Source organism: Neophocaena asiaeorientalis, unplaced genomic scaffold, assembly GCF_003031525.2.
Source record: "Neophocaena asiaeorientalis asiaeorientalis breed wild unplaced genomic scaffold, Neophocaena_asiaeorientalis_V1.1 scaffold156, whole genome shotgun sequence".
NCBI lineage: Eukaryota > Metazoa > Chordata > Mammalia > Artiodactyla > Phocoenidae > Neophocaena > Neophocaena asiaeorientalis.
Genome location: NW_020173773.1, coordinates 304,087 through 325,687, shown reverse-complemented (window position 1 = coordinate 325,687; position 21,601 = coordinate 304,087). Strand labels below are relative to the sequence as shown.

Sequence of the window (21,601 nt, the reverse complement as noted above, 5' to 3'; positions counted from 1 at the left end):
CACGCCGCGGAGCGGCTGGGCCCGTGAGCCATGGCCGCTGAGCCTGCGTGTCCGGAGCCTGTGCTCCACAACGGGAGAGGCCACAACAGTGAGAGGCCCACGTACCGCAAAAAAAAAAAAAAAAGTTTACTCCCACCCCCCAACCCCTGCCAACTTTAAACATGATTGTGTCAATCCAAAGCTAATACTAAGCTCTGGTCAGCCAATACAGTTGGAGCCTTGCTGAAACCCTGTTCTCAGCTGCCCCCTTGCTGCTGAAAATGAACTTGGAGGCTGGCACAGTATAGAAATATACCAGCTATGTCTGAGCGAATAGGCTGAACACAAGAAATTTTTGAGAAAAGGCAGAAATCATGAGATACCATCACTATAGTATTCCAAATCTCCTAACATATTTGATTAATAACTAAAAACACATGAAATGTTTGGTTTCCCTAATCTTCAAGTGTCAAAGTTCTCTGGTCCAAAATTCTGAGCTGCTAGATATTTATACCTTAGAAAAAGCATTGAGTTAACTGAGAATTTCAGTAACAGTGAGTGGTGACGATAATCAGAGAATGAATCATTTATTGTTAGCATATGCTTATTTCTATCATACACTCTCTACATCCTTTTAAAAAAAGACAAAGAAAAAGAAAAGCCTAGGATACAAACTACCAAGGAATTCAAATTCATTCATGTGTTACTGGTTTAACATACAGCACTGTAACCGAGATATTCATATGGCAACTCTATGAAGAATGTATTTTCATTTTAGAGGAAAAGCAGATGGAATGAAAGTAAGCTATGCATTTTTTCCCCATTTAGTCTCACATTTGTAACATTCAAAAGTGCTCGTATAAACATTTACTTTTGTATAAGCTAACTGATTATCTTACACATTCTTCACTAGCAAGAGTAAATGCTTGATGAAGGACAGAGAAAAGAGGGATAGAAAGTCTCAAGAATAGAGCCTAAAAAGACATTTTTATGTTTATACTTCTCCACTGGTTATAAACAAACAAATAATATGTTGGTTATAAACAAAGAATAAAAATCAATAAGCAGCTTATATTTTCTAAATACTGCCTGGCATCAACTCCATGTTTCCACTTCATAACGCTGAACAGCTCAAAATCAAGCTTGTATTATAGCACTTAGGCTGTTCCACTCGTACAGTTTATTTTATATTGCTTCCTATCTCTCATATCTTTTTATCTTCCACAGCATTCAGCTCAGTGCCTCATATATAGCAGGTATTCAAAACTATTTCTTTTATTCTTTCAAAGTGAACTTACCCTTCGAAACGACACAACATAAAACGTGTCTCCCCTTCTGTGGATGGCTTCAAAAAAGTCTTGATAACTTCTGGGTGAAGCATAATACACCTGTAGCTCACTCCCTGAGTTCCTGCTGAAGTAAGAAAATGGCAAAGTGGCAAAGTGTTCTTTAACTAATAAATTTCTATCCTCTCAAAAATGCTTCCCGTTCTGAATTATAAGAATCTCTCTCAACCAAAATATTAGTAGTATTTTGGCAGCAATTTTTATAGTAACATTTTGAAAAGCTCAAGGTCAGGATATTTGTAAGATCCAATTCACTAAAGCCAAAACTCACATTTCTGTATCAAGGCTCTAAAATGTACCAGTCAAGTGCATTGCAAAGCATGTAAAAAAAATAGAAGTACCAGAAAATAGATTTCTGCATTGGTTTGCATGATTTTAAAATTTTGGTAACATAAATTAAGTCTGAGGAAAAGTTATCTTTCACCATTCTGTCAAATGTGTGAAGGTGCACTTGTCTATGAGGCTGTGTGAAAGGTGAAAAGCACTTAGGATTTGGAAACAAATACACCTGGCTCTGAATTCCTGCTCCACCTCTCAACTGGATATTCTTGGGGAAATCAATCTCTGAGGAACCTCAGTTTCCTCATCAATAAAATGAGGGTAACCACATAAACCTTTCAGGACTGTTACTGGGGTCAGAGATGTTAGTACCAAGCATGGGTCCTCTTCCATGGGAGTCACTCAACAACTGCTAGCCATAGATATTAAAAGTACCAAGTCAGTGCCTTGGTAAAATTATAACTAAAATTATAATACCTCAGAGCACATCTTATCCCATAAGATATACACAAATGATATTAATATAGTTCTTAATAATATTTTCAGGGTCTTTTATTGTTTAGCACAATAAGCCAACACCCAAAAGTTAGAGTTAAAAAAAAAACACTTCATTTTTCTTCAAAAAGAAAAATCATATTCTTTTATGTCTTCAATCAAACTTTTATTAACTTAAGAGGTGGGCAAGATTGACCTAAAAGGAAATTATAACTGAGTCATAAGAACTTCCTTTGAAATAATTTCACGTGCTCAAGAGGCCATCTCTGACTGTAATACTTCGAATATACAGTCAATTCTTATTATTTATGGTAGTTATAGTCCTATAAAGTCAGTGCAAACACTGAATTAGCAAACACTGAACCATTCTCCTAAGGGAAATACAGGTTAGGTTCCTGTGAAGGCTTAGTTACAGCATTTTTTTTCCCTGAATTTTTAAAATTTATTTTTTTATACAACAGGTTCTTATTAGTCATCAATTTTATACACATCAGTGTATAAATGTCAATCCCAATCGCCCAATTCATCCCACCACCACCACCACCGCCCTGCCACTTTCCCCCCTTGGTGTCCATACGTTTGTTCTCTACATCTGTGTCTCAATTTCTGCCCTGCAAACTGGTTCATCTGTACCATTTTTCTGGATCCACATATATGCGATAATATACGATATTTGTTTTACTCTTTCTGACTTACTTCACTCTGTATGACAGTCTCTAGAGCCATCCACGTCTCAACAAATGGCCCAGTTTTGCTCCTTTTTATGGCTGAGTAATATTCCATTGTATATATGTACCACAACTTCTCTATCCATTTGTCTGTCGATGGGCATTTAGGTTGTTTCCATGACCTGGCTATTGTAAATAGTGCTGCAATGAACATTGGGGTGCATGTGTCTTTTTGCATTATGGATTTCTCTGGGTATATGCCCAGTACTGGGATTGCTGGGTCATACGGTAATTCTATTTTTAGTTTCTGAAGGAACCTTCATACTGTTCTCCATCATGGCTGTTATCAATTTACATTCCCACCAACAGTACAAGAGAGCTCCTTTTTCTCTACACCCTCTAGAGCATTTGTTGTTTATAGATTTTCTGGTGATGCCCATTCTAATTGGTGTGAGGTGATACCTCATTGTAGTTCTAATTTGCATTCCTCTAATAATTAACTGATGTCGAGCAGCTTTTCATGTGCTTCTTGGCCATTTGTATGTCTTCTTTGGAGAAATGTCTATTTAGGTCTTCTGCCCATTTTTGATTTCGGTGGTTTGTTTTTTTAATATTGAGCTGAATGAGCTGTTTATATATTTTGGAGATTAATCCTGGGCCTGTTGATTTGTTTGAAAATATTTTCTCCCATTCTGAGGGTTGTCTTTTTGTCTTGTTTGTAGTTTCCTTTGCTATGCAAAAGCTTTCACGTTTTCTTAGGTCCCATTTATTTTTGTTTTTATTTCCATTACACTAGGACGTGGATCAAAAAAGATCTTGCTGTGATTTCTGTCAAAGAGTGTTCTTCCTATGCTTTCCTCTAACAGTTTTATAGTATCCAGTCTTACACTTAGGGCTCTAATCCATTTTGAGTTTACTTTTGTGTATGGTGTTAGGGAGTGTTCTAATTTCATTCTTTTACATGTAGCTGTCCAGTTTTCCCAGCACCACTTATTGAAGAGACTGTCTTTTCTCCATTGTATATCTCTGCCTCCTTTGTCATAGATTAGTTGACCATAGGTGTGTGGGTTTATCTCTGGTCTTTCTATGCTGTTCCATTGAGCTATGTTTCTGTTTTTGTGCCAATACCATATTGTGTTGATTACTGTAGCTTTGTAGTATAGTCTGAAGTCAGGGAGTCTGATTCCTCCATCTCCGTTTTTTTCCCTCAAGACTGCTTTTGCTCTTCAGGGTCTTTCATGTCTCCATACAAATTTTAAGGTTTTTTTGTTCTAGTTCTGTAAAAAATGCCATTGGTAATTGGATAGGGATTGCATTGAATCTGTAGCTTGCTTTGGGTAGTATAGTCATTTTCACAATGTTGATTCTTCCAAACCAAGAACATGGTATATCTCTCCATCTTTTTGTATCACCATTCATTTCTTTTATCAGTGTCTTATAGTTTTCTGCATACAGGTCTTTTGTCTCCCTAGTGTTTTCATTTCTAATTTTATTGATTTGAGTTCTCTCCCTCTTTTTCTTGATGAGTCTAGCTAATGGTTTATCAATTTTGTTTATCTTCTCAAAGAACCAGCTTTTAGTTTTATTGATCTTAGCTTTCGTTTCTTTGTTTCTATTTCATTTATTCCTGCTCTGATCTTTATGATTTCTTTCCTTCTGCTAACTTTGGGCTTTGTTTGTTCTTCTTTCTCTAGTTCCTTTAGGTGTAAGGTTAGATTGTTTATTTGAGATTTTTCTTGTTTCTTGAGGTAGGCTTGTATATATGAACTTCCTTCTTAGAAGTGCTTTTGCTGCATCCCATAGGTTTTGGATCGTCGTGTTTTCATTATCATTTGTGTCTAGGTCTTTTTTGATTTCCTCTTTGATTTCTTCAGTGATCTCTTGGTTATTTAGTAATGTATTGTTTAGCCTCCATGTGTTTGTATTTTTTACATTTTTTCCCCCGTAATTCATTTCTAATCTCATGGCGTTGTGGTCAGAAAAGATGCTTGATACGATTTCAGTTTTCTTAAATTTACTGAGGCTTGATTTGTGACCCAAGGTGTGATTTATCCTGGAGAATGTTCCGTGTGCACTTGAGAAGAAAGTGTAATCTGCTGTTTTTGGATGAATGTCCTATAAATGCCAATTAAATCTATCTGGTCTATTGTCTCATTTAAAGCTTCTGTTTCCTTATTAATTTTTTGTTTAGACGATCTGTCCATTGGTGTAAGTGAGGTGTTAAGGTCCCCCACTATTAGTATGTTACTGTAGATTTCCTCTTTTATAGCTTTTAGCAGTTTCCTTATGTATTGAGGTGCTCCTATGTTGGGTGCATGTGTATTTACAATTGTTATACCTTCTTCTTGGATTGATCCCTTGATCATTATGTAGTGTTGTTCCTTGTCTCTTTTAACATTCTTTATTTTATAGTCTATTTTATCTGATATGAGAATTACTACTCCAGCTTTCTTTTGATTTCCATTTGCATGGAATATCTTTTTCCATCCCCTCACTTTCAATCTTAATGTATCCCTAGGTCTTAACTGGGTCTCTTGTAGACAGCATATATATGGGTCTTGTTTTTGTATCCATTCAGCAAGCCTGTGTCTTTTGGTTGGAGCATTTAATCCATTCACGTTTAAGGTAATTATCAATATGTATGTTCCTATGACCATTTTTTTAATTGTTTGGGGTTTGCTTTTGTAGTTCCTTTTCTTTTCTTGTGTTTCCCACTTAGAGAAGTTCCTTTAGCATTTGTTGTAGAGCTGGTTTGGTGGTGCTGAATTCTCTTAGCTTTTGCTTGTCTGTAAAGCTTTTTATTTCTCCATCAATTCTGAATGGGATCCTTGCCGGGTAGAGTAATCTTGGTTGTAGGTTCTTCTCTTTCATCACTGTAAGTATATCATGCCACTCCCTTCTTGCTTGTAGAGTTTCTGCTGAGAAATCAGCTGTTAACCTTATGGGAGTTCCCTTGTACATTATTTGTCATTTTTCCCTTGCTGCTTTCAATAATTTTTCTTTGTCTTTAATTTTTGCCCATTTGATTACTATGTGTCTCAGCTTGTTTCTTCTTGGGTTTATCCTGTATGGGACTCGCTACGCTTCCTGGACTTGAGTGGCTATTTCCTTTCCCATGTTAGGGAAGTTTTCGACTATAATCTCTTCAAATATTTTCTCGGGTCCTTTCTCTCTCTCTTCTCCTTCTGGGACCCCTATAATGCGAATGTTGTTGCATTTAATGTTATCCCAGAGGTCTCTTAGGCTGTCTTCATTCCTTTTCATCCTTTTTTCTTTATTCTCTTCCATGGCAGTGAATTCCACCATTCTGTCTTCCAGGTCACTTATCCATTCTTCTGCCTCAGTTATCCTGCTATTGATTCCTTCTAGTGTAGTTTTTATTTGTTATTGTATTGTTCACCTGTTTGTTTGGGTCTTCTGGGTCTTTGTTAAACATTTCTTGCACCTTCTTGATCTTTGCCTCCATTCTTTTTCTGAGGTCCTGGATCATCTTCACTATCATTATTCTGAATTCTTTTTCTGGAAGGTTGCCTATCTCCACTTCATTTAGTTGTTTTTCTGGGGTTTTGTCTTGTTCATTCATCTGGTACATAGCCCTCTGCCTTTTCATCTTGTCTATCTTTCTGTGAATATCGTTTTTGTTCCACAGGCTGCAGGATTGTAGTTCTTCTTGCTTCTGCTGTCTGCCCTCTGGTGGATGAGGCTCTCTCAATTACAGCATTTTTATCAACTGATCAATATATAACCCTGCTTTATGTGTTTCTATTTAAAGACATCTTCTTTAACAAATGCTGTTCACTCATTAACACTGAACTCACAGTCAATAGCACCATATCTCATGCATGAATGAAGCTTTCTAACATGTGTATTTTCTCCACATGGCACAATACAGCTTTCTCAAGCTTATGAACACTAGGCAGCACTTCAGTACTATGCTTGGGGGCCATTTTAAAGGAAGAATTCACAAGCAAAAATCATAAAATGTGAAAAATATGGCACTAAATAGACCTCAAAAAGGACAACTGTTTACAGTATGAGAGCTGAAACAGGAAGGCGAAGTATTGCTTTGTTAAACTTTGGGGAATGCAAATGACCATGACAGCACTTTCAGTATTGATTTTGGGGGTAGAAATAAATGTTTGCAAGTAAGCAGATTCATAAATATGGGATATATGAATAAGGAAGGTCAACTATAATTCACTTTAAAACATTTTTTAAAGATTATTTTTTAACAGTTTCAGGTTCACAGCAAACTTGAGAGGAAGGTACAGAGATTAAAAACATTTTTAACTAATGAAGAAATAATATGAATATATATTTAAATATACACATAGTAAATGAATGAAATATTCTGGTTACAGAGAACTGTTAGTTTCTACATATATCTGAATTATCTATTTCTACAAGATAATGATGAGAACAAGTTTAAGATGGAAGAGAAGTGTGTATTTCAACCTTACTGAAATCCTAGGTATTTAAAATTCCTGGGACCCCCCCTGGTGGTCCAGTGGTTAAGACTCCAAGATCCCAATGCAGGGGGCCTGGGTTCGATCCCTGGTCAGGGAACTACATCCCACATGCTACAACAAAGATCCCATATGCCACAACTAAGACCCAGAGCAGGTGAGTGAGTGAGTGAGTGAGTGAGTGAGTGAATGAATGAATGAATGAATGAATAAATAAATAGATAGATAAATAAATTAAAAAATTCCTTAGTCAAGAGCTTCCACACTTTCTTACCTGATACTAGTGGTTTCTGTGTATTGGACAGCCATGAGCTGAGAAGTTGAGCCCTGTTCCAGAGCACCCTGAAAGATAAAAAATGGTTAGATGTCATATAATGTAATTATATGAAAAGCTTCCTATATTGACTCATTCTACGTTTACTAACTTCATTAAAGTATTCATAAAGTTTGTTTGGGTTTTTTTTTTTTGGCTGCTTTGGGTCTTCGTTGCTGTATACAGGCTTTCTCTAGTTGCAGCGAGCGGGGGCTACTCTTCGTTGCGGTGCATGGGCTTCTCATTGCGGTGGCTTCTCTTGTTGCGGAGCACAGGCTCTAGGCACATGGGCTTCAGTAGTTGTGGTGCACAAGCTCACTAGTTGTGGCGCACAGGCTTAGTTGCTCCATGGCATGTGGGATCTTCCCAGACCAGGGATCAAGCCCATGTCCCCTGCACTGGCAGGCAGATTCTTAACCACTGCGCCATCAGGGAAGTCCCCGTAAAGTTGTTTTCATGAATATACTGACATATTAAGTTCACATAACTAAACACCAATATAGAAATTAGAACTCTTTTGGTCACATTCTGGGCTGAGAGATGTGTCTTACGGACAGTAAGACATTTAAGGCACTCCCCACAAAGATTAAAGAAATAGCTCAGGACTTCCCTGGTGGCGCAGTGGTTGAGAGTCTGCCTGCTGATGCAGGGGACACGGGTCTGTGCCCTGGTCCGGGAAGATCCCACGTGCCGCGGAGCGGCTGTGCCCGTGAGCCATGGCCGCTGAGCCTGTGCGTCCGGAGCCTGTGCTCCACAACAGGAGAGGCCACAACAGTGACAGGCCAGCGTACCGCAAAAAAAAAAAACTCAAAAACTTAGTCCAAGTATCACAAGTTTTATCACCAAGTCATACAAGTATTACTGAACATATAACAACTTACGTTTGTCTAAAATAATTATTTTCTGAATGAAAATTTCCTGAATTATGAAAGGTCCATAATGAAACTAGATCTTATTGTTTACTGAGTTAAACACAAAGATCTTCATGCCTAAATACACCTGTGGACTAATCCATCATAAAGATATCTCATCAATGATTCTTGGCCAGAGAACAGTCCAATCTGGAACCATTAGTGGTCCACATAGACTACACTGGAAACCTGTCTTCCATATAGCACCTGCTTTGCACTATGCCTTCTTATAATCCCCAGCAGCTTTGTAAGCTGATCTTCAAAAAAGTTTTATAAGAGTATCAGAGTTCAAGAGCACATTACCAATTATTATGTTAGGAAGTGACCTTATTATTACCCTGTCAAACAGTGACTTGAATAACTGTTTAATCTTAAGATTACTAGCATTTGTTCATTACTATATCCATCCATCCTTCCTTCAGCAATCAAACTTTCATAGAGTGCCTACTACATGTACTGGTGCTACAGAATTTAACATTTGACTTTTGCCCTCTAGAAGCTTGCAGTTTAACTGTGAAGACAGATATGTAGAAATGATATAATGTGATGCTAAAATAGAAGAATATACAAAGGGTTATGGGAAGAGAAGAGGGAACAATTTTGTTTGGTGGTAGATGGAACCAATATGCAGGGATGAATAGAGGGCTTCCAATTTCTGGCTCTGTAACAAGTCAAGGGTCTAATTTTATGAAAATCTAATGTCAGTCTTACATATAGTAAGTTTAAAAATGTGTTAAACAAAAATAAAAGGCACAGATAAAATGAAAAGAAAAACAAATACATTTAAATAATAAAGTACTGTATTTACTGATATGCTTATCAAGTAAGTAGTAAATCAAGCCAAAATTAAACTACAGCTAGTGGATAAATATAAAATTTAAAATAAACAGATTAAATAACTGATGAATTTTAAATGATTTTGCTACTTTGGCACACATGAAATTAGCAGAGAAGTCTGAAAGAAGCCAGACTTCTTTCTCTAGGCTCAGAAATGAGTGGGTAGGCTTTAAGGAAAGCTGAGTTACAGAGACATCAGGCAAACGGCAATTGAATATGCCATTTACCTATCCAAGATTTACACCAATAAACAAAGGGACTTCTGAAAACTTGGCTATGAACTTCAGCATTTTTAGCTATGTGGATTTAGCAAAAGGTCACAATCAGCAAAAAAAAGTGAGACAGACATTTACATAGAAATGAGAAAGATATTAAAATCTCCAATTATGTTGCAGATTTATCTGTTTTTCCCTTTAGTTCTGTCACTTTTTTGCATTATGTTTTTGAAACTTTGTTACTTGGAGCCTATACCTTTAGAATTCTTATGACTTCTTAATTTAATATGTCAAAAGATAAGGCAAAAAACTCATTTAGGCCAATAATTTTCATCTAATTTTTCATAAAGCCCATATTACCAGCTGTGTGGAATTCTCTACTGGCAATTATCTCTTCCTGCCCCCTTTTTGCTCTTCCCCTGTATAACAAGGGATGAAAGCCTGAAAACTATATTACCCAAACTTTTTTGCTACCAGGGTCTAGACATAATTTAGCTTCTACGAATAATATATACTTGCACCAGATTTGGAAAGCAGAAGGGAAACAGAGTCCATTTTTCCCCCAGCCATGGAGGCAGCTAACGCGTAGGCTTTGGCAGACTGGACACTGTATTCCAACGTCAGTAAACAGCTTTGGGACTCTGAGGTAACTGTGACATTAGTAATGAAGTACTAACAACCAATAAAGATGCCATAATAGGTGAACAAAAAGTGCCTGAGAGGCCCAGAGAAACACATACTGGATAATCATGGAATCTCAAATGTCAGAGCTTAAGCTCATTTAGACTAACCCTCATTATTTTATAGTTGAAAACCGTCCCTTAATGGTTAAAAGTCCATGTTTCTCAATATACTTTTAATGTACTTAGGAACCTATCATGTGCTGCTTCCAATTAGTCTCCAAATAATCAAATAGCTTAGGAGTTTCCATTAGTAGATAAACAGGTAAACCTGGTGAAACATATCCCATCCCAAAATAAAACCTCTTCCTTGATTCTTACAGCTACTCCATTTCTCTGTTTCCATTAATGGGGATCATCCTGAAATAATTTTCTCTATTTCCTCATTTTATTTTTACTTCCTGAACCCACATCGCTCAGACTTTTGTCATCACCACTCCAATGAGACAACCTTCATCAAAGTCACTAACAAGTTCTAATAATCAAATCCAATGGTAATTTCCCAGTCCTCATCTTAATCAACATCTCAACCTCTGTAACAGTAAATCACATCCTCTTCCTTAAAAACTTTCTTTGCTTGGGTTTTTGGATACAACTATCCTACATTTTTTCCTATTCTACTGGCCAGCCACTCCTCTTCCTTCTCAAGTGCTGATTTTTCCTCATCTTTTAGCCTCTAATGTTGACGTTGTTCCAGGGTTCAGTTCCTTACCTCCTTTCTCTTCTTTTTACCTTCTCTCTAGGTGATATCATCCCAAATTAAACTTCCAGTCTCAACCTCTCCCCTATACTCCAGACCTGGATATCTGAGTAGCCACCTGACTTCTCCACTTGAATGTCTAATAGCCATCTCAAACTTAATATATCTAAAACTCTTTTTTCTTGCCTCCAACTCCTCCTTCCCTACTCTCAGTCTCAGTAAATGGCATCATCATTCATCCAGTAGCTATAGCATAGGAATTATCACTGTTTCCTTTTTAATTTACAATAGCAATTTCATCATCTATACTTTCAAAATGTATTTGGCATTCAAGTACTTTCCTCCACCTTCAAATCTACCACTCTAGTATGGCCCGCAATGATCTCTCACCTAGACTACTGAAATGGCTTAACTGGTCTCCCTACATCCACTCATGTTCCCTGCTGTGTTCTACTTGGGGTAGCAGTTAGAGCAATCTTTTAAAAATATAAATCAGATCAAGCCACAGCCTTGCTCAAACCTCTCAGTGCTTTCCTCTCGCACCTAGGATGAAAACCTAAGTTCTCACCATTGCATATGAGATTTGATATGATTTAGCCTCCTCTGTCTTTCTGACATCATCTTTGGCTACTCTCCCCTTAGTCATTGTAATCCAGCCTTACTCAACTTCTTGATGTTCCTCAAATACGCAAACTGTTTCCTCCTGAGGGTCTCTATACTTTCTATTCCCTTGGTCTAAAAGCTGTTTCTCCAGATTTTCTCCTAGACCTTTACATTTTGTCCTTCATTTTCTGCCTATGGCAAAAGCTATGTTCTCACCCCTTCTTCATCCCAAGCACATAGGAAGACTACATTTGCCTAACCTTCTGCAAGGGAGGCTGGGAAAAGTGACAGAGTTTTAGTCAACTGAACATTGACTAAAGTCCAGGCCTGATCCCTAAAACATGCTGCATAATCTTCCAAACTTTCTTCCCCAACACCCAAAGCTAAAATCAAAGGATTTCAAGTTGCTGGGCTACAATGTGGAAGAACCTGGATTCCTTAGTCACTGCTTGGAGGAAACCCATTCTAGAGAGCTACCTCAAACTCTGGGTGAGAAACAAATTTTTATTCCATTAAACTACTTAGATTTTGAGGCTAAATGTTATAACAGCTGGTAATAACTACCTTGACAGTACCTTACTCAAGTGGTATCTCTTTAGAGAAGGATTCTCTAACCAACCAATCTAAAATAGCCACTCACCTCTCCATTCGAACTCTAACTTCCAATCCTGCTTTTTCTTTAGAGAACTTCTAATTTTTAGTATATTTATTTATTTTTTTTTTAATTTAATTTTTTCCCTCATGATGAGAACTTTAAAGATCTACTCTCTTAGCAACTTTCAAATATACACTACAGTATTATTAACTATGGTTATCATGCAGTAAACTACATCCTCATGACTTCTTTATTTCATAACTGGAAGTCTGTACCCTCCACCTACCACCTCTGGCAACCACAATCTGTTCTCTGTATCCATGAGTTTGTTGGGGTTTTTTTTAAGATTCCACATGTAAATGAGATCATATGGTATTTGTCTTTTTTTGTATGACTTATTTCACTTTACATGTTTATTGTTTATCTTTCCCATTAGAATGTAAGTTCCATGAAGGCAGGGATTTTATCATACCCTCTACTGTATTCCCAGGGTCGAGAACAGTACCTGGCTCATTATTACTACCACAGGTAACATTTGCTGGGAGCTTGCAATGTGTCAGTCTAAGTGCTTCAGAAGTAGTAATAAATAGTTGAATGACAGAAAGACCATAAATGGTGCTTTGTGGTAAACAATATTAAGATAGAAGCCCAATTTAATAGGTTCTAAATAAGAGCTGTCATTAACCTGTAGCGCTACAAGTCTAAGTACAAAAATGCCCTCCACGGAGATGTGCCTTCACTTCTAAGCTGTCCTACATTTGAAAAGCTCTAAGAACAGAGGAGATAAACAGTATCATTTATTATATTATTTGTGCCAAAAACATGTCATACAGATGTCCATGCATAAAACCCCTGGCTTGAAAGCAAATTTGAGGGAGAGAGCAGGAAACAGCACTATGTCTGAAGAGGAAATACTAGTGCTATAAAACCTAAATGAGTGCTGTGAAACCTGGGAGGAGGGCTTCAATGGCAGTGACACCTGCTTCAGTAGCAGCAGGAGGTAGTGGGAAGTGGCTAAAGTTCAAGTTTCCCAAATGTTCCAAAGAAGAGAGCAACACATCTGCAGGAAGTCTTCTAACAAATATGCCAACTATTGTTCAAAGACAAGCAGAAACAAACCTGAAGAATATGGGTTTTCTGTTGATTATTTGTCGTTCTTCTCGACTTGGTCCTTTCCACTTCGTGTCTATGAACCCACCCTCGAAGTTCATGATTTAACCTATAAAATAGCTTAATTAGTTAAACATATTTCATAGAAACAGATGTCTCACCTTTGGTTGGAAATGAATTTAATCATATTCTGAGGTTCTAAAGAGCATTCCAAGTGCCTAATGGTTCAATATTCTTTTTTGATTTGAGAAAGCTAATGTTAAGTTATTTTTAATGACATGCATTTTTATATGGTAGCCTTCTCAATCATGAGTTCAAAATTCAAAGAAAATTAGAGCTAAATACCTGGCAAACATCAATATTGGATGCAAAGGTTTTTCCACAAAATAGTATTTCCTGTTTCTACTCTTGGACTATGTACACACAAATACTGGAGACACTGGAGAGCACAAAACAAGTCACAGGACTCCTAACAACAAATGGATTCATTAAAGCCTTTGAAAATCATGCTTTTTTTGGGAGTAGAAAAAGAATGAATCAACTGCTCAGGAGGAGAAATTTCAAGGCACTATAATCCAAATTTTCCAACACTGGAAATTAAAAAAAAAAAAAGCCAATTCAAATATAACTTCCCTTTATTTTGCTTACTCTTTAGAGCAGTTGTGAAGATGTCAGGCTATACTTACTTAAATATAGTTGATTACTACGTATCACAAAAAAACTGAAGCAGTTTTTGAGGTTCAAAGATAGGATCCAAAATCACAGGAAAAAATTCAAGGGAAAAGTAGATAAAGAAAAGTACACTAATGTGAAAGTGACTCCAGAATCACATATTTTCAATTTATTATCTTCCTAATTTGAAGAAAAAGGTACTTTCCACTATGAATGTTACCACTGCAAGTCTAACACTTACCCTGAATTTTTATATTAATATCATTCTTCAGTTTTCAAAGAAGACATATTTAAGTATACAACCCCAATACCATCACATGAAATAGACCCATCACCATCTCTATCAGGTTGGTGGGGAAACTGGACAACAATTGATATGCCTACGGTTATTCAATAAATAATTCATAGTTTTCTCAACCACTTGGTTAATTTGAACAAATACTTTTCTAGGTTCCAAAGCTAAACACAGGAACACACTCAGATATATCTGCAACAACTGAAAACACTCACCTGAGAGATTCTGTTGTGTTAATCAGGGGCTGACAGGGAGGTGGAGGAATATAGAGTAGTGGTTTTTCAGTTAGCACCATCAGGGCTTTGTCATTTGAAACAGAATGATCATATCTGAAAAACAGATTTACAAAATGTGTTACCTTCTGTCTTAAATTCCTAAGACGAAGATTGCTATAAGAAAGTCATTGCTAGTATTAAGTTTTCATGGAAATAAAAATATTGTATAAACAACGAAGTCCTACTGCATAGCACAGAGAACTATAGTCAATATCCTATGATAAACCATAATGGAAAAGAATATGAAAAACAAAGAGTGTGTGTGTGTGTGTGTGTGTGTACATATAAAATGGAATCACTCTGCTGTACGGCAGAAATTAACACAACATTGTAAATCAACTATACTTCAACAAAAAAAGTTTTTAATATTGTAAATAGAACACACTGCAAGAAAGAAGTGAATGTAATTTTAAAAGGAGGGAAGTACAGACCACACAGCACAAATTTCATTTTCCAATTTTCTACAGAGATTATCATGGTAGTTCACATTTATTGCTCAATTATTATGTACCCGAAACTAGCGATACAATGATAACACATGGCTCATATCTTCAATGAGCTCAAGGCATACACAGTGCTGCTGGAACAGAGGTGGTGACAAAGTAAGAGGGGAAACTGGGGGAAAGACCCACTGATTGATAGGAAAGACTTACGATTGACAGGAAAGTATTATGTAACCAGGACTGAAGTTTTGTGGTCATTCTCATCTCTGTGATAACAGAACTGAATAGTCTCCTTAAAACAGTGTGTGTGGTAGGGGAAAGGGAAAGCATAAAATACTTGGTAGGAGAAAAGTAAAAGCCTTGAAAAGCTAAATATAAATTTTAGAATCCCTAATAAAACAACAGAGTGACATTAACCAGTTATTCTATTAGCTTCAAAAAATATACTTTCCTAATCATCACAGTGATCTATATCATGCAAATTCATATCCAGGGTGTGATGTAGGGAGCAAAATCCGAGTTGAAAATTAGAATCTGAGCTGAGGGCATTATTGTTATTTATTCCCTTCAGTCGGCTATTTTAACCTTTCTCACTAAGAAATCTTAGCTCTATCTTGAATTTCTTTATATACAATACTCTGGATTTAGAAAACTGGATATATTAAAATCTAAAAAGAAAAACTATAAACACAAAATTGGACATAGCTAGATTTGTACTTTTCATTAATTCAATCAACAAATATTTACTGAATACCAACTGTGTGCCAGGTACTGTGCTAGGTGCTGGAATTCCAATAGGGAAAAAGGGAAATGAAGTCTCCATCCTCAAAGACCTTAGTGGGGAAGATGGACCAAATACAAGAAAACAAACACATAAAATAAATCCAAACTGTGGTAAGAGCTATGAAAGAAATAAGCATATGGTTGAAATAGAAAACCAACAACAATGCCTACTTCAGATTAAATGGTCTGAAAAGGAGATCGTATTTAAGACAAGGCATAAAGCATGAGAGGAAGCCAGCCCTATAGAAACTGGGGTAAGAGCGTTCTAGACAGAGGCAGGTGGGACAAGGGAGGATTTAAGGAACTTAAGGAAAACTACTCACCAGCTGAAGAGTTGTAAGCAAGTGAGGGAAGCACAAGATGAGGTTGGAAAGACAGAGACCAGATTATGATAAGGAATTACTAAATTTAATAAGAAGCCACAAAAGGGTATTAAGTAGAGAAGTGATATATTTTAATTTACATTTATGCCTTGCCATTGTTACCAAAAACAGTTTTGATAGAGGCAAAAGGGGAAGCTGGGAGACCAGTGAGGAGAAATCTATAGCAATCTGGGCAAGAGATGAAGATACTATGGACTAAGGTGGTGGCAATGAAGATGAAGAAGAATGAACCAATTCAAGATAATATTTGGAAAGAACATCAACAGCACATGTTGAAAGGGAGGAACCAGGGTTTCTGACTTGAGAAACAGAAATAAAGAAGCCTGTTGTAACCATTTTATCCCGGATTGTCTGGTGCGCGAGTGGTGAAGCAGTCCTCTCAGAGATGAGGGAACATGGCGCTGCTCCCACATGCATCGTAGTCTCTGTCAGTACAGTGTCTAAACCGAAAGGCTTGATTGACCCAGTTTCACTGTTTCCACCTGGGCTGATAAGGGCCTGCCGCCCTCAGGATCCTTGTGGAACCACGTGGCTGACAGGGTCTTGGTGCTCCGGCCAGGTGTCAGGGCTCTGCCTCTGAGGTGGGAGAGCCGAGTTCAGGACATTGGTCCACAAGAGACCTCCCAGCTCCACATAATTTCAAAGGGCAAAAGCTTTCCCAGAGATCTCCATCTCAACGCTAAGACCCAGCTCCAGTCTACAACCAGCAAGCTAGAGTGCTGGACACCCTATGCCAAACAACTAGCAAGCCAGGAACACAACCCCACCCATTAGCAGAGAGGCTGCCTAAAATCATAATAAGATCACAGACACCCCAAAACACACCACCAGACACGGTCTTGCCCACCAGAAAGACAAGATCCAGCCTCATCCACCAGAACACAGGCACTAGTCCCCTCCACCAGGAAGCCTACACAACCCACTGAACCAACCTTAACCACTGGGGGCAGACACCAAAAACAATGGGAACTACGAACCTGCAGGCTGCGAAAAGGAGACCCCAAACACAGTAAATTAAGCAAAATGGGAAGACAGAGAAACACACAGCAGATGAAGGAGCAAGGTAAAAACCCACCAGACCAAACAAATGAAAAGGAAATAGGCAGTCTACCTGAAAAAGAATTCAGAGTAATGATAGTAAAGATGAACCAAAATCTTGGAAACAGAATGGAGAAAATACAAGAAACATTTAACAAGGACCTAGAAGAACTAAAGAGCAAACAAACAATGATGAACAACACAATAAATGAAATTTAAAATTCTCTAGAAGGAATCAATAGCACAATAACTGAGGCAGAAGAACGCATAAGTGACCTGGAAGACAAAATAGTGGAAATAACTACTGCAGAGCAGAATAAAGAAAAAAGAATGAGAAGAATTGAGGACAGTCTCAGAGACCTCTGGGACAATATTAAACTCACCAACATCTGAATTATAGGGGTCTCAGAAAAAGAACAGAAAAAGAAAAGGACTGAGAAAATATTTGAAGAGATTATAGTTGAAAACTTCCCTAAAATGGGAAACGAAATAGTTAATCAAGTCCAGGAAGCGCACAGAGTCCCATACAGGATAAATCCAAGGAGAAACATGCTAAGACACATATTAACCAAACTATCGAAAATTAAATACAGAGAAAACATATTAAAAGCAGCAGGGAAAAAGAACAAATAACATACAAGGGAATCCCCATAAGGTTAACAGCTGATCTTTCAGCAGAAATTCTGCAAGCCAGAAGGGAGTGGCAAGACATATTGAAAGTGATGAAAGGGAAAAACCTACAACAAAGACTACTCTACCCAGCAAGGATCTCATTCAGATTCAACAGAGAAATTAAAATCTTTACAGACAAGCAAAAGCTAAGAGAATTCAGTACCACCAAACCAGCTTTACAACAAATGCTAAAGGAACTTCTCTAGGCAGGAAACACAAGAGAAGGAAAAGACCTATAATAACAAACCCAAACCAATTAAGAAAATGCTAATAGGAACATACATATCGATGACTACCTTAAATGTAAATGGATTAAATGCTCCCACCAAAAGACACAGACTGGCTGAATGGCTACAAAAACAAGACCCATATATATGGTGTCTACAAAAGACCCACTGCAGACCTAGGGACACATACAGACTGAAAGTGAGGGGATGGAAAAAGATATTCCAGGCAAATGGAAATCAAAAGAAAGCTGGAGTAGCAATTCTCATATCAGACAAAATAGATTTTAAAATAAAGACTATTACAAGAGACAAAGAAGGACACTACATAATGATCAAGGGATCAATCCAAGAAGAAGATATAACAATTGTAAATATTTATGCACCCAACAAAGAAGCACCTCAATACATAAGGCAATGAGAAAAACATAATTCAAATAGAGTCATGTACCACAATGTCCATTGAAGCTCTATTTACAACAGCCAGGACATGGAAGCAACCTAAGTGTCCATCGACAGATGAATGGATAAAGAAGATGTGGTACATATATACAATGGAATATTACTCAGCCATAAAAAGAAACGAAATTGAGTTATTTGTAGTGAGGTGGAAGGACCTAGAGTCTGTCATACAAAGTGAAGTAAGTAAGAAAGATAAAAACAAATACCATATGTTAACACATATATATGGAATCTAAAAGTTTAAAAAATGGTCATGAAGAACCTAGTGGCAGGATGGGAATAAAGACGCAGACCTACAAGAGAATGGACTTGTGGATATGGGGAGTGGGAAGGGTAAGCTGGGACAAAGTAGGAGAGTGGCATGGAAATATAAACACTACCAAATGTAAAATAGATAGCTAGTGGGAAGCAGTCACATAGCACAGGGAGATCAGCTCGGTGCTCTGTGACCACCTAGAGGGGTGGGATAGGGAGGGTGGGAGGGAGAGAGATACAAGAGGGAATAGATACAGGGATAAATGTATATGTATAGCTGATTCACTTTGTTATAAAGCAGAAACTAACACATCATTGTAAAGCCATTATACTCCAATAAAGGTGTTAAAAGAAATTTAAAAATAAAATAAAAGGATCATACACATCAAGTGGGGTTATCCCAGGAATGCAAGGATTCTTTAATATACGCATATCAATCAATGTGATAAACCATATTAACAAACTGAAGTTGGGAACATATGTATATGTATAACTGATTCACTTTGTTATAAAGCAGAAACTAGCACACCACTGTAAAGCAATTATACTCCAATAAAGCTGTAAAAAACATTTTTTTAAAAAGGTAAAAAAAATAAAAATTATTTTTAAAAAAAGGCAGAACACTCTATGACATAAATCACAGATCCTTTTTGACCCACCTCCTAGAGAAATGGAAATAAAAACAAACCAGTGGGACCTAATGAAACTTCAAAGCTTTTGCACAGCAAAGGAAACCATAATCAAGACAAAAAGACAACCCTCAGAATGGGAGAAAACATTTGCAAATGAAGCAACTGACAAAGGATTAATCTCCAAAATTTACAAGCAGCTCATGCAGCTCAATATGAAAAAAACAAACATCCCAATCCAAAAATGGGCAGAAGACCTAAACAGACATTTCTCCAAGGAAGATATACAGTTTGCCAACAAACACATGAAAGGATGCTCAACATCACCAATCATTAGAGAAATGCAAATCAAAACTACAATGAGGTATCACCTCACACCAGTCAGAATGGCCACCATCAAAAAATCTACAAATAAGAAATGCTGGAAAGGGTGTGGAAAAAAGGGAACCCTCTTGCACTGTTGGTGGGAACGTAAATTGATACAGCCACTATGGAGAACAGTATGGAGGTTCCTTAAAAAATTTTAAATAGAACTACCAGATGACCCAGCAATCCCACTAATGGGCATATACCCTGAGAAAACCATAATTCAAAAAGAGTCATGTACCACAATGTTCACTGCAGCTCTATTTACAAAAGCCAGGACATGGAAGCAACCTAAGTGTCCACTGACAGATGAATGGGTAAAGAAGATGTGGCATATATATCCAGTGGAATATTACTCAGCCATAAAAAGAAATGAAATTGAGTTATTTGTAGTGAGGTGGATGGACCTAGAGACTGTCATACAGAGTGAAGTAAGTCAGAAAGAGAAAAATAAATACTGTATGCTAACACATATATATGAAATCTAAAAAAAAAAATTAAAAATGGTCATGAAGAACCTAGGGGCCGGACAGGAATAAAGACGCAGATGTAGAGAACGAGTTGAGGACACGGGGAGGGGGAAGGGTAAGCTGGGATGAAGTGAAAGTGGCATGGACATATGTACACTACCAAGTGTAAAACAAATAGCTAGAGGGAAGCAGACACATAGCACAGGGAGATCAGTTCGGTGCTTTGTGGCCACCTAGAGGGGTGGGATAGGGAGGGTGGGAGGGAGGAAGATGCAAGAGGGAAGAGATATGGGGATAAATGTATAGCTGATTCACTTTGTTATAAAGCAGAAACTAACACACCATTGTAAAGCAATTATAGTCCAATAAAGATGTTAAAAAAATAGAAAAAAAAAGAAGCCTATTGTAGACAAGTGGGTGGAAACAGAATACGGAGAAGGACCTCGAGTTTCACTGTGCAGGTGTTAAGTTTGAAATGTTAAAAGAGAATTCAAGGAAACTACTGGATATATGACTCTGGAGACTCAGAGGTCTGGACGGGAAACATAAATTCAAGAGTCATCAGGATATATAGAAATGGATTGTGTGCTAAATTATGGCAGAAAGAAGACAAAAAAGTTCACAGTTCCAAGCCTTAAGATTTGGATAGCGGAGGAGCCTACAAAGATGAAACAGAGCCGATGAAAAAAGAGGAAACTAAAAATGTAGCAATACAAAAGGAGAATGCTTCAAGGAGGAGTGATCTACACAGCCAAGTGCTGAGGAAAGGTCAAGTGAGATGAAAACAAGTTTTCACTGAATTTGACAGTGCTGAATTCACTGGCCCCCTTGACAAAAATAATTTTGTCAGAGTGGAAAACTAACTTCAAGATAAAAGTCAGAGACTTCTATGTATGCCACATACAAAGGGAAAAAAGCAACAGCTGAGGGTATATAGATGATTCTTCCCCACAGGTTGTACCAGAAACATTCTTGATGTCCTTTCTTCTGCCTGATAGGGTTATTTGAAATAAAACAGAGATGATGGTACATAAATAATGACTGCACACACAAAAGGAAATCAGCCTAAACTAGCTGCTGAGGGAGAAGAAAAAAAAAACTCTGCCTAGCACTTGGTAAATTCTGAATGCTTATAAGAAAAAGCTGTTTGCCACACTAAACTATAAAAAAAAAAAAAAAAAAAAAAACTGTCAAGAACAAAGATCTGTCACATACTTGTTATTTTAAAAATCAGGCCTGGGCTTCCCTGGTGGCGCAGTGGTTGAGAGTCCACATGCCGATGCAGGGGACACGGGTCCGTGCCCCGGTCTGGGAAGATCCCACATGCCGTGGAGCGGCTAGGCCCGTGAGCCATGGCCGCTGAGCCTGCGCGTCCAGAGCCTGTGCTCCGCAACGGGACAGGCCACAGCAGTGAGAGGCCCGCGTACCGCAAAAAAA

At 37.6% G+C, this 21,601-nt stretch overlaps 1 protein-coding gene across 1 annotated transcript in view; it reads right to left on the bottom strand.

The window, feature by feature from the left end:
• Window positions 1-21,601, bottom strand: part of ATF6 (activating transcription factor 6) — a 214,950-nt gene that overhangs the window by 117,470 nt on the left and 75,879 nt on the right. The window contains exons 11-14 of the mRNA XM_024751633.1: window positions 14,380-14,493; window positions 13,207-13,306; window positions 7,508-7,575; window positions 1,278-1,392 (exon numbers count right to left, since the gene is read on the bottom strand). Of these exons, the coding sequence (XP_024607401.1) occupies window positions 1,278-1,392; window positions 7,508-7,575; window positions 13,207-13,306; window positions 14,380-14,493 (397 nt within the window). The remainder of the gene's footprint in view (window positions 1-1,277; window positions 1,393-7,507; window positions 7,576-13,206; window positions 13,307-14,379; window positions 14,494-21,601) is intronic.